Below are 14187 nucleotides of genomic sequence, written 5' to 3' on the forward strand. Positions count from 1 at the left end.
GATATCATTTCATTTTCTACATCCCATATTTCTCATTCATTTCATCTTCTACATCCCATATTTCTCATTCATTTCATTTTCTGCATTCTATTATTTATTAATATTCATTCTCTAGTTACATAATATTCATTCATAAATCATAATCATACATCCACTCGCTCTTTCTATCTCTCTTTCTTTACATTCAAGAGTCAAGAGACTCAAAACATTTTTTTATATTTTTAGTTTGTTACAACTTACAACTTACAAGAAGATTCATAAGATTCAACTTTTAAGAATCAAGTAAGAGTTCAAACTCAAAGGCAAGAATTTAAGTTCTACAAGAGCAACAAGAGTAGAAGACTACTAGTCTACAACTACAAGTCTACAACATTCAAGAGTGAAGAATATATTTCCGAATTTTAGACCGTGTAATTTATGTTTTTTTTTAACTCTCTCTCTCTCTCTCTCTCTCTCTCTCTCTCTCTCTCTCTTTAGTTATTACTATAGTTTTTATTTTTACTAGTTTACAACTTACAGGTTATAACAAGAAGAATCAATACACACACCACACCATGTCTTCTTCCTAATATTCCTCTTTGAAACCCAAGTCAAATGACCCGGCTTGGAAGAATGGGCACTATCGTAGTGCAACAAATAAGACTCACATAGTATGTAGTTATGTGAGTATGTAGGTTACGGTGGCATTACGCAGCACAAGCAACACCTTGCACATTTACCAGGTTCAAATGCAAAAGCATGCGACAAAATTACTCCAGAAATCCGAAGGGAGATCATTGAGTATATAGATAAATAATCGAGAAAGAGATGTGTTAGTATCCTACGTCACGAGAAATATAAGGAAAAATACGTGTGTGAAGATATAAACGTATGTAGATAAAGCTAATCTTACTTCCCATTATTCGACAGGTCGGTCTAAACCACAACCAACGGCCTCGAAAAAAGCCCAAGGGCATGGGCCCATGGATGGATGGTATACACCACACCCCGAGGATGTGGTCAAACAAAGGAATCGGGGCAAAAGGTCAGCTCAAACAACTTTAGAAAACCGGTATAAACAAAAAGATAGAAAAACCACTATTCAATATTTTGCTAAGTAGTTTTACCAAACCGGCATTGCTTTCAACGCAGTTAAATCGAGAAGCTTCAAAGTTATGGTTGAGGCTATAGGTCAATTTGGACCTGGGCTAAAACCTCCTTCATATCATAAAATGAAGGAGACGTGCCTCAAAGACTGAAGTTAATTATACACGATCCTTTACAGCTGAATATAAGGAATCATAGAAAACGTATGGGTGCTCACTCATGGCCGATGGATAGAGTGATAAATCCAGTCGGTCTCTCATTAACTTTCTGGTAAATTATTCAGCCGGGACAATGTTCTTGAAGTTTGAGGATGCATCAGGTCATTTGCATACTTGAGAACACTTGTTTAGCTTACTAGATAATGTAGTTGAGGAATATGTTATACAAGTAATTATAGACAACGCAACCTCATATATAGCCGTCAGTCATCTTCTTATGGAAAAGAAACGTCGTTTATTTTGGACCCCCTGCGGCCCATTGTGCTGATCTGATGTTAGAAGATAAAGGTAGATATTTTTAAATGTGATTACAATTGCTAGAAAAATCATGGTCTTCATGTACAAACACGCCCTTCTTCTCAATCGAATGAGAAAACACATTGAGGGTAACTTACGACGTCCAGCAGTCACCCGTTTCGCTACAGCCTTCTTAACACTACAAAGATTACATTAAAAAATAAAAATTTAAAAAATAATAATAAAAATAAAAATCAGAACTTAGAAGCTTCGTAGTGTCGGCCGATTTTACAAGTGGGCCTTAATCAAAGAAGGCTGAAGGGAAACGAGTTCAACAAACAATCCTTTCACAAAGTTTTTGGACACTAAGTGGTAAAGGCGCTAAAAGCATTCGAGCCCTTAGTCACTGTGCTGCGATTGGTGGACGGGGATGAGAAGCCTCCAATGGGTTACATATATGATGCAATGGAGAGAGCGAGAACTAAAATCATTGACCATTTTAACTATAGAGAGCATGATTACAAGCCAATTATAGATATTATAAATAGAAGATGAGGCAGTCAAATGGCATATCCATTGTATTTGGCTGCTTACATCCTTAACACAGCCTATTTATTCGCTTCTCCTGATCCAGCAGAAGCACTTACTATGCATATGGTTGGATTTATTGATGTGTTGGAAAGAATGATTCCAGATAGAGAAGAACAGGACAAGATCTCAGCTTTACTAGACTTTTATACAAAGAGTGAAGGCATATTCTCGAGAGATATCGTCATCAGCCATCGGACAATGAAATTGCCCAGTAAATAATATGAATGTCTCAACTCTCTTACAAATAGTTTTTTTTTTTTTACAATGTAATCTAGAAAATCTAACCTACTTAAACTGTTTTTCTCAGCTGACTGGTGGGCTTCCTATGGAGTGGACCCAAACAGGAAGGATCCAGCTCAAAAGAAGCTGGCTATGAAGATTCTTTGACTCACGTGTTCTGCCAGCGATTGCGAGGGCAATTGAAGCACGTTTGAGGCGGTAAGTCTAAAATGAAAATGTTAATATGTTAGCATGTTACAGACTAACAGTTTAGTAATTGTAAGTTGTAACTTCAATTTATAAGTTATAACTTGTATGTGTAAGCTAATTAACTAAATAGCTAATGCCAAATGCGCATTCTTTTATGCAGATTCACAGCAAGAAAAGGAATTGCCTTGGGCAAAAGAAGCTCAATGACTTGGTCTTCGTCCAATACAATCATAAATTGTGAGAACAATTCCAGACTAGGAAAGCAAAGACGTTTCTTTGGCCCTATCTACTTATATAAGCTGGATGCAGATAACGAGTGGCTCGTAGAGACGGAAGACCCGGTATTTACTAGGGATGACCTAACATGGGCGCAAGTTAAATATGCCGCATACGGATTGACACCTAGATAAGGTACTTCTACTTCCACTCGAAGGCGGAGGATTGAATAGTAGTAGTCAACCTATGTAAGAGATTGAGGAGATAGAAGGAGATGATGATGATCAAGTTGTTGGATGTTGATGAAGTATTAGTACATACAGATGATGAAGAAACAGAAGAAGAGGAAGTGTATGTGGAAGAAGGAGATGATTCGGATGATGACGGTGATGATGACGATGGTGGTGGTGATCAAATGCCACAATGGAAAATATATCACTGTATATAGTAGCATTTACCATTTAGTATTATTTTGTTATAAACTTATAATAGATCAATAATAAATAAATAGCTTCTTCATTTTGTTTACTTACTAAGTGTGTCGATGTTGATTGTTGATTGATATTTGTTAACTATATTGTCGAATGTTGATAACTTATTGTTTAATTGGTTTTATTTCACTCAAATGTATTGCAAGGACATATAAAATTATTTATCTATTAACTTAGGAAAGTTCCCCCTACTTTATATTATTGTCATTTATTTTCTTATTTTTCTGATTTTTTTTAAAAAAATTGAATACACACACACACACACACACACACACACACACACACACATGCGACCGCATATGCGATTGTGCGATCGCATATGCGATATGACAAAATTGATTTTACCCTTTGTGCAACTATAGGTTAAGATCATTTGATGCCAACCTAAAGTCCAGTTCCAAGTTTCCAGCTGGACTTCCAATTCATAATAGGCCTATAGGTTTTAATATAGAATCATTTTGATACTCTATTATAAAGTTTCATATACAAACTATCAAGGGCAGAAACACAATCCCATTGGACTCTTCGAGACCAAAGTTCATCAGATTCCCTAAAATATGTCACGTGTTAGGTTTGGACTCTAGATGCATCAAACCAGTGTCACTAAGCCTTTGAGATTCAACGCTGTGAATTGTAAGTTGATATCCTCAATTGTCTAGAACAACTAGAAATAGCTTTTCGTGAACCTAAGCCACTTGTGGAAAACATTGGCATCAAGTTCGCTAATATAATCTTTGATACCTTCACACAATTTGTCAGATTTTTTGCATGTGAGGTTGGCCTACTACTGTGTATTTTGGATGATCACAAAAAGGGGTCATGAGTGCCTTTGGTCCTTGCCAAGGCTATTGGGACTGTTGATACCCCGGAGAAGTATCACGGCCATATCCAAACTTATCAACATCAGTACCTCGCATGGTTCTTGTTAGAATTAGGGACTTCTTTTTGGGTTGCGGCAGTGTGGCGACTGCGGTGCTGTTGCGGCACTACTGCGGTTGCTTTCTTCCCACAACAACACCGGCGCCCCCCGCCCCCCCTTTTCAGTTCCCTCTCTTCTTTCCATCTTTTCTTATCATTTTCCCTCTCTGTTTCACAGCCACACACTTAAAAAAAATTTATATACTCCGCAGTACACGCAGCATAGTGCACTTGCACTGTTTTGTTACATGGGGCCCACCTTGATTTATGTGTAGTATATACATGCCGTCCATCAATTTTTCAAGTTCATTTTAGGGCATAATCCTTGAAATGAAGGGATCCAAATCTCAGACCACGCAGTTGAGATTGAATGCCCATAGTTAAAATCTTCCTAGGGCCCACTATAATGTTTATTTTCCATCAAACATGTTGTTAAGGTCACATACCTTGACCTTGATGAAGGGAGAACACAAATAACTGATGGATCCCAAAACAAAATGTCTTAAGAAATTTTTAATTGTGGGAATTAAATCCTTATTTTGTAGTCTACCTAAGATTTGGATCAGCCTCATGTTTTGGACCATGCCCTAAAATAAGTTGGCAAAAAGGATGGACCACATGGATATACAATAAATGCATTGAGGTGGGCCCCACATTTAAAGGGATACTCAATAGTGGTCCACCGAAGATTTAGATCTACCTGAATTTTTGGACCATGCCTTAAAATGAGTTGGCAAAACGGATTGATGGCATGGATATACAAATACATCGAGGTGGCCCACCTGGCCCACTAGTGGTCCACCTGAGATCTAGATTTACCTCATTTTTTTACCATGCCCTTAAACAAGTAGCCAAAACGGATCGATGACATGGATATATAATAATAATCGAGTGGACCGCATGCAGTGTTTAAATTGTCGGCGATATTATTGAAATATCGCCGATAATATCGGTGTCACTGCAATGGCGACACCGAAACCCCATTTATTTTCAAAATCTCGCCGGATTGTCGGTATTTTCAAAATCTCGCCGATATTTCGTTGTTCCCACCAACCATGGGTGGGAACTGTAGCCAACAACCCACCTTTATCAATAAAAAGGGGTAGTTGTCGGCAATAAAATCACAAAAAACACAAAAAAATTACCTGTTTTTTGCCTGGATCAGGAGAAAGACGCGAATTCACAGCTGTTGAGTGCAGATCGGCAATTTCCGGTAAGATTCAACCCCAAAAATTTCTTTTTTTCCGTCAAAAAATCCTCTGCAACTTCTCGAATCCGCTTGCGGGCCGAGATCTTGTTGGAAAATAGAGGGTTTTTTTTTATATTTAGGATGAGAGAGGGATTTTCAAGTTGAAAATCTGGAGAAATTGGTGGGAAGGAGATGAAATTTTGAAAATTTTGGATGGGGAGGGATTTTCGGGGTTTTAACGCAAATTGGGGATCGAGCCGAGCGTGAAATGGGATTGCGTACTTAGTTACTCAGTACTCTCTTATCATACTAAGTACACTCTATTGGGCCCACCGAAAATGTATCTGGTCTATCCACGCGGTCCATCCGTTTTTCCATCTTATTTTAGGGGTTGACACCAAAATTTAAGCGTACTAAAAGATCAAGTGGACCACACCATTGGAAACAATTGGAATAATGACTTCCACCGTTAAAACTTTTCTTGGGCCCACAGTGATGTTTATTTCTCATCCAACCTGTTCATAAGATCACACAGACATGGATGAAGGGAAAAAACAAATAGAAATTTGATCCAAAACTTCTGTGGCCCCCAAGAAATTTTCAACAGTAAATGTTCAATCCATACTGTTTGCTATGGTGTGGTCCACTTGAGGTTTGGATATACTTCGTTTTTAGGCTCAAGACCTAAAATTATCTGTCAAAATGGATGGACGGAGTGGATAAAATACATAAATCACAGTGGACCCCACAGAGTTTACCAAGTACACTTAGCGTACTGAGTTACTCAGTACGCAATCGGCTTCCATCGGGTGGGGCTCTAACGGTGCAGGTCGGTGCTCCGTGGGCCCCACCACGATGCATCTGTTGTATCCATGTTGTCCATTAATTTTTAAATATTATTTTAGAGTTTGATCCAAAAAATGAGGTAGATCTAAAACTCAAGTGGACCACACCACGGGAAAATAGTAGTGATTGTATATCCACCATTTAAATCCTCCCAAGGCCCACTGTACTGTTTATTTGACATCCAATCTGTTAATTAGCTCATACAGACCCAGATGAAGGGAAAAAACAAAGATCAGGTTGTTCCAAAACCTTTATGGCCCTCAAAAAGTTTTTAATGGTCAAAGTTCATTCAACATTGTTTCTTGTAATGTGGTCCAATTGAGATTGGGATATACCTCATTTTTTTTCTCATATCATAAAATTATCTACAAAAATAGATGGACGGCGTGGATGAAACACATACCTCGTGGTGGGGACCACAGAGCACGGTAGGGGGAGTAGCCAATCTGTTTCTGCAACGGTGCGGATCAGGGACGCGGATTTCCTACGAAAGCCTTTCCCTGTGCTCCTACGCTGAAAGCTCAGGTGGGGCCCACTGTGATGTTTGTGAGAAATCCTCGTGATTTCATTTTAGGACTTGTTGTCAAAAATGAACCGTATCCAAAGCTCAGGTGAGTCGTACTAAAGGAAAATGTGGTTAGGGAAATTCCTACCATTGAAACCTTCCTGGGTTCAATAGTGATGTTTAGATGCCATCTATACCGTTAATAGCGTCATTACTATTGGGATGAACTGAAAACAAAAATATTGGCATGAATCAAAACTTCTGTGGCCCCAAGAATATTTCAACTATGGATGTTTAATTATCACGTTTTAGGCTCACTTGAGCTTTAGATACGGTTCATTTTTGGCATCATGTCCTAAAACGAACTCACAAAACAGATGGACAAGGAGGATTTTTCACAAACATCACAATAGGCCCCACCTGAGCTTGCAGCGCAGGAAGAAAATCCGAGTCCCGCGGATCAGGATTGAACACCCTGCTATCGAATCAGGCGTGGACTAGATACTGACAAGATCCGTAGCCAAAGGAAACAGATTCGCTACGCCACCATCCAATGGCTAGTGGTCGGTGCTCTGTGGGCCCCACCATGATGAATGTGTTTCATCCATGCCGTCCATCTATTTTTCTAGATCATTTTATAGAATGAGACCAGAACTGAAGTATATAACAATCTCAGGTGGACCACATTATTGGAAACAGTGTTGAATGAACTTCAACCATTAAAAGCTTTTTGAAGGCCACAAAAGTTTTGGATCAAGCTTATCTTTGTTTTTTCCCTTCATATGGGTCTGTATGACCTAATCAACAAATTGGATGTCAAATGAATAGTACAGCGGTCCTTAGGAGGATTTTAATGGTGGATATCCAATCACTATTATTTTCCTCTGGTGTGGTCCACCGGAGTTTTAGTTCATTTATTTTTGCATGTCTTAATTGTTGTAAGCTTGCATTTTTATTATATAAACTCATTTTGGTTACTATTTGAGTGATTTCTTACGACAACGCATGCCTTTTGGCCCCCATAAAATGGAAACTTATAATGTAATGCATTCTTTTTGCAATTTTTTCATTCCTAAAAATGTAAATATGCATATTTGGGCATATCCTGAAGTTTCACTGAAAAATTCCACCATTTTCTCCATGTTTCCCCCTTGTTCCCTGCATTTCCGGTTATCGGCGATAACGATATTATATCTTTATCTCCGGCCAGCGAAACTTGTAGCGATACCGACAACTCGAACAATGACCCCACGTACATGGCCCTAAAAATTTATATATGATGTATATATCAACTCAAAATTAACCGATTAAATTTTGGGACCATTGTTGCTAAGTCACAATCACAAAATTAAATTGTTTGAACAATTTTCACCATTAGTTTGCAGACACTTGTTTTTGGAAATAGGACCATTTGATATTTTTCATTTTTCACTGTCCAATAAATGTCCACCAATCCATTAGCGGAATAGGTGCCAATAGATTGCGTTAAGTTGAAGCTAGTTTAGGGCATCGAATGGTCCCCAAATCAGCCTCAAATAGACAACACTATTTATCCCAATTTAATTTTAATTTTTTTAAAGATCTATGGGGGAAAAATGATATCAAATTATTAGGTATATGAATTACATAATAGGATACAAAAGTCCCTAAACTTTATATATTGAAATGAAATGTATGTGAGTCACGAAATATGCAATGCACCGGCACTTATATATATATATATATAAAGAGAAACTTGAAGATATAAAATGTTTTGATATTACATTCATTATAGTAAATTTATATAGATATTATATATAGTTAGAAAACTAAATATAAAAGGTTTGCTAATTTCAAGTTGTCAGGTTCATAAATCCATCAGACAACCCAATATAGCATTATCACCAAAGATTAGACCGTTACACTAGCATAAACATGTTCAAAATTATAAATGAATGCATATTTAAAATATTTATAATTTTTCATATTTTCTAAATATTTTTCCAGATTTTTTGGAGCAACAAATTTTTTTTACCGATACAGGGGCATATCGCCCATTACACCAATTCAATGTATCCTTAACGGTGGGCACCGTTACCGCTACAGAACACCTTGGTCTTGCATCATTGATGCTTTCACCTCCATATATGTGGGATCTATGGTTTATTGATCCAAACTGTTGATCTGAAGTGTCTTACTATGCGCAGAATCTCCGAAGTTGGAAAATCACAACCCTCCAATCTTTGGCCTTCTTTTCTGGAAGGATTTTTGGGTATGCCCCATTGATGGTGGGATCAATCAGCTCAATGTTCTAGATGACTGAACCATGTGCCACCCACACATACAGATTTGCAAGTATAAGCATATTGTACATTTACCGAGCCTCTAGTCTCTATAATTAATCTAGTTTGAAGTGATAATCTTTCTATGCAATAAAATATTAATAAACAACATTTGAATATTGTGCAAATGGCAATCTTATGATCTTTGAAGAAGTCAAGGCTAATTTCTCTTGGAAAGGCTCGATTATTTCTTGTCCAAAGATTCAACAGAATGCTAGCCGAAATATTTTATGGTATAACAATCCCACATAAACTCTAAAAAACTTGGCAGTTCCCATGCTTAATTTATTTAAGTTCAATTTTATGAACATGACCTCCAATGCAATGGAAAGACAGAAGCCTACAGAAAATAAATGCAAGGATGTATGCAGTATGGCACCTTATCATCTTGGCAGCACCAAATCCAAGAGTGTCATGGAACAAATCTTTCATGTACTTCTTCTGTACAAGCAGCTGCAGCTCGGTGTTGTTATATATGGCCGCAAGATATGCCTCCCCATTCCCATCCCTGTTATCGTTCCAAAGTGAAGTAAACTTCTTCTCAAAAAGGTTCCATGTGTCTTCTATTGTCCTCAAGATCCACTTTTTATATAGCTGCATGACAGCAAGCTATGAGACATAACTCATGAGAGAAAATACATTATTTAAATTACTTGTGGTTCCTGTTTTCAGAGAAAAGAAACAATTATGAAAATTAGATAAAAAAAAAAATATTAAGGCTATACTGCACTATATGCTGCTTTCTTTTATTCAGATTTATTTTGATCCATGGGGTTAACTGTATACCCAGCCCTAATTGGTGTGGCCTGGGGAGCAGGGTCAGGTCCATAAAATATGGTGAACTAGCTTGGATAGGATAAGGTTAAGCAGATTAACATTGTTTATAAGGTGTCTTTCATTGTACTACAAATGCACATCTTCTCTAGTTCTCTTGCATGTGCCTTTTCTTCTACATTGCTTATAATAGTAATAGTAGTAGTGATGATGATGATGATGATGATGATGTGGGCCATCTAGTTTGCAGTGAATGAATAGAGATATCAATTAAAAAGCAATAGTTGGAGGGGTAAAAGTTTGGGACATGATAATTGGAATTGGAAACATTTTCCTGTTGCAAACTGGGTTTAGAGTTCGGGAATTTGGTGAGCCCACTCACTGAACTCGGGGCATGACAGCATTGCACAAATATACATACATACATATACATACATACATACATATATATATATATATATATATAGGCACGGAGGAAAAGAATCACATAAGGCAGCAGCTAGATGCTAAATTTGTCAGGTCCTTTGAATCCAGCGGATATAGAGTACAGATGGTTGAGAAAGAGAAAGCTCTGCAACATAGGCAAACTCATTTTCTGAAGCAAAAGGCTGAGTATGAAGCCAAAAAGATCCAAGTCATAGAGAAGACAACCGAATTTGAAAGGAGTAGCCTTTGAGACCCAATAAGCTTGTCTCAAGGATGAACAGGCCAACCTGGTCTTGCGACAGAAGGAAGAGAATTGCAACAAGCTGCGCCAGGAGCTCAAATTGAAGGAGAGTTCTTTATTTTTCTGTGAGGGAAATCAACGCTTACAGCTGACTGCACTAGGAGGAGAAACCAGGAGGAGTTGTTTAAGCAACCAAGGATTCCCCCTCTGACATAAGGGGCAACGTGGAGTGCATGGAAATTAGAAGTTGGAAGTTGTTGCTGCCAAGGCAAAGCTTCTCGCTGCACCCGGTTGCTCATCATTCCAGTAGCCCCAGTGTCTAAGGTGATCCCGCCCCTACCGGCGTAAGCTCATGATGCTTAACAACTTAATTCATCATGGGGCACCATGCTCTACTCAGTTGGAACCCGGTTCGAGAACCTTCTCTCATAGATTCCCTTCACCCAGTCATCGCCAGCAATCTGCTCTTGTCCCTTGGTGTCAAAGGGTGAGTTCCTTTCTTGTCTTGCCAAAAAAAAAAAAAAAAGTCTTTATTCTCATTGGAGAAAGACTCTCCCGCGGCAAGGTAGTCCAACTGCTTTCCTTATCTCGCTTGCCGTTAGTCCGTCTAGCGTCTTTCTGTTGGGGTCCGCCCTAGGGGTTAGACCGCTTGGGTTATATTTGATACTCTCAAAGGCAGTCAACGTGTCAACAATTCTTCTCCCGTTAGACTGGCCTTTGCCCTTTTTCCTTATTTCTTCCAATTCTCTCCCTCTACTTTTTGATTGGGGCGGAGAATACCACTATTAATAACAAGAAAAAAAGTAGCAACTCAGTTTCAAATGGTTTGAGCTTGGAAGCAACCTTCTACTGGCGGCGACAATGCTCAAACATGCTCCGAGAGTATCCACATGTTAAGAGGATTACCTCTATCAGCACTAGATTTGAGAATCAGAAAGTAACATTTATGGTTTCTAGATTCAGGGTGCGACAATTCCTCCCTTGTTGATGTTATAATTTCTCCTTTATACAAATAGAATGGCTAAGCGTCAATACATGATAGGTTAGAAGGATCAAATGGGCCCTCCATAGTATTTAAAGAACTACTAAAATATGATTTTCTTTGACACGATTACAGGCACCTATGTAATGTACAAAGAGTGCATGTTTATGTAGATTTTCCCTCACATTTATGATGTATTCACTCGTGTATTCATACGGTTATGTTGTCCATATGGTCATGTATTCAATGGTGATTGCTTGGAGATATTTCATGGACCCCACATGGAGCCAAAGCACACAGAAATAGGGAAAGCATAAATAGCAGTTATTGCACTAGCTGTCATTTGAGCCTGTTTTCTTTTTTATATATTCCTTGGCTGGTCTTTAGTCTAATCTTTTTTTTCTCAAGTGAGTTGAATGAATTTGAGTGTATGTTATTTAGGTTAATAGGTTTGAGCAATTTGAGTTTTAGTTGAATTGTGTAAAGACTCTTAAAAGTTACAAAAGAGGCACCTCATGTTAGAGGCCATAATTTGGTTGCTTTTCCAAGTTTTATTCCCCTTTGTAAGAGAGAGAAGGAGAGAGGGCACTACTCCCTTGTTTATGATCAGGTCCCACCATCTCAAGCCCGTACATTGAACCACATGATGTATTCCAAGGATTGAATGTCTTGCCTGTTGGTAATTATCAAGGCTCTTTCCTTAACAAACTCGTCATTGATTCATTGCTGACATGGTCACAACGTTGAGAAAAACCCTTTCATTGCAAATAGAGGCTCCTCTTGACTTGGTGATCACAGTAGCGGCGATTTGACAAAGAGTTTTGTTAACAAAAGGCCATAATAACCATGAATGACAGGATGGTCTCAGTTTACAGGCCTGATATAGACGGGACCCAACGATAAACAAAGGACTAAAACCCTCTCTCCTTTTCTCTTAAAGAAAGAAAATTTTAGAAAAACATCCAAAATTATGGCCCTCTAACATGAGGAGCCTCTTTCATTACTATTGGAGTCTTTATAAAATTCAACTCAAACTCACAAAACCTATTGATCAATAGATTTCAATCAATCAAAGATCTGATATTTGAATAAAGACCAATCAAATAAAAGAAAAAACACAGAGAGAGAGAGAGAGAACCCAAAAATACAGCTAGCGCAGTTGCCACTATTTATGTTTTTTGCTATTCTTTTAGACTTTTGGCTCCGCATGGGGCGCACAAAATACATCCAACCAATCAACATTCAATGCATGACCACATCAGCTACGCTAGCCATAAGAAGACAAGTGAATACAATGCACTGCAGATGGGAGAAAATCAGCACAAACAAGCGCACTTTGCACATTACACAGGTAATTGTAATCAACAAAGAAAATCCAAGTTTCGGAGTTCTTTAAACATGATATGAGGCCCAAGTGATCCTTATAACCTATCACATACTAACACTTGGCCATAGCAACTATGCAAAGGAGCAAAATCGTAACAATAACGGGGCAAGAATTGGTGAGAAAATCAATGCAATAAAAATGACTCACATGTATGTGAAGTAGGAGGGTGGCTACTGATAAGGGTCAACTAAATCAATCGCATTTGATCCTATGATATGGATTTATGCATTCTTGTATTTATTGGAAGGCTAACCTAATTAGCTTTCAAATAGGACCAACTCCACGTAGTTTTAATATTGTTTGGTATCCAAAAGTGGACCAAAAGTTGTTGCACGTGATTTGGATATATAGTTGGGCCATAGGGCCCACCGGGTCTAATTCAGGTCCATTGGGGCTCAAATCTAATACCAAGGCGTATGGGATCAAAGAGCACTTTTTGGTGAACTCCATTTTCAAATTTAATGAATCCAAGTTGTATAGACCTTCGAATGACTTAGACTGTTGCATCCATCCATAGGATGGTTGGTACGATCCTCAGGAGTCAAAAACGTGTATCCTCTGGGGAGGTACTAAACATCTCGGCCTTTGGCTCAACTTAAATGGTCCACAGAGTAGTCCTTCTGGGTCAATGATGATGATCCTCATATGATACACTGAAAACACGTGCAACAAAGCTCCACAATGATTCGAATGGCACAACGCTCCACTCTATTCAAGGAACTCAACCCCAACGTCCTAAAGAAGGTGAAATTGATTCCACAATGATCTTAATTGAGCACATCCTCGGTCCCTTATGGCCCTAGTTGCCTATAGATCTTCCATCAATGTTGAGGTTCCACCACCCTGAGTGTAAAAGGGGCCAAGAACTCAATTTTAAGGAAGGCCATGGAAAATCTTCAATTAACCCTTTCTAAACATGAAGAGGGCCAGTAGACCAAGGACAATTTAATCCGATAGAAAATACAGCCCAAGTACATGGTAGAATGTTCAAAAATCATTTTGTTACTTTCTTTTCGAATTCCCCACAAAATTGCACAAGAGCATTCTCTGTAGAATCTTACCTCCAACCTTAAAGAGCCCGCCCTTCTATCCATCAATAAGTTCCACATATTGATCTTGTGTTTTTTTTTTCCTTCTTTTCTTTTATGTTCTTTTAAAGGATCAACATTTGTGTATGTTGTCCTTAAGTTCTATTGAAGTCAGCCCATGGTGTTGCTATCAATTTTCAACCTACAATAGACTGTCGTGATGGTCTAGTGATCTGCTCCTTCAAAGATCTCAATTATTGATGCAAGGGTGGCAAAGGCATATGCAAATTGGTTCTTTGTCT

General features: G+C 38.3%; 1 protein-coding gene across 2 annotated transcripts in view; it reads right to left on the minus strand.

Annotated features, from left to right (window-relative positions):
• LOC131219088 (methylthioribose kinase-like) overlaps positions 1–14187 on the minus strand; it is a 62815-nt gene that overhangs the window by 10584 nt on the left and 38044 nt on the right. For both annotated transcript variants that reach the window (XM_058214088.1, XM_058214089.1), the window contains exon 5: positions 9427–9641. In XM_058214088.1, the coding sequence (XP_058070071.1) occupies positions 9427–9641 (215 nt within the window). The remainder of the gene's footprint in view (positions 1–9426; positions 9642–14187) is intronic.

This window comes from Magnolia sinica, chromosome 11 (assembly GCF_029962835.1).
Source record: "Magnolia sinica isolate HGM2019 chromosome 11, MsV1, whole genome shotgun sequence".
Taxonomy (NCBI): domain Eukaryota; kingdom Viridiplantae; phylum Streptophyta; class Magnoliopsida; order Magnoliales; family Magnoliaceae; genus Magnolia; species Magnolia sinica.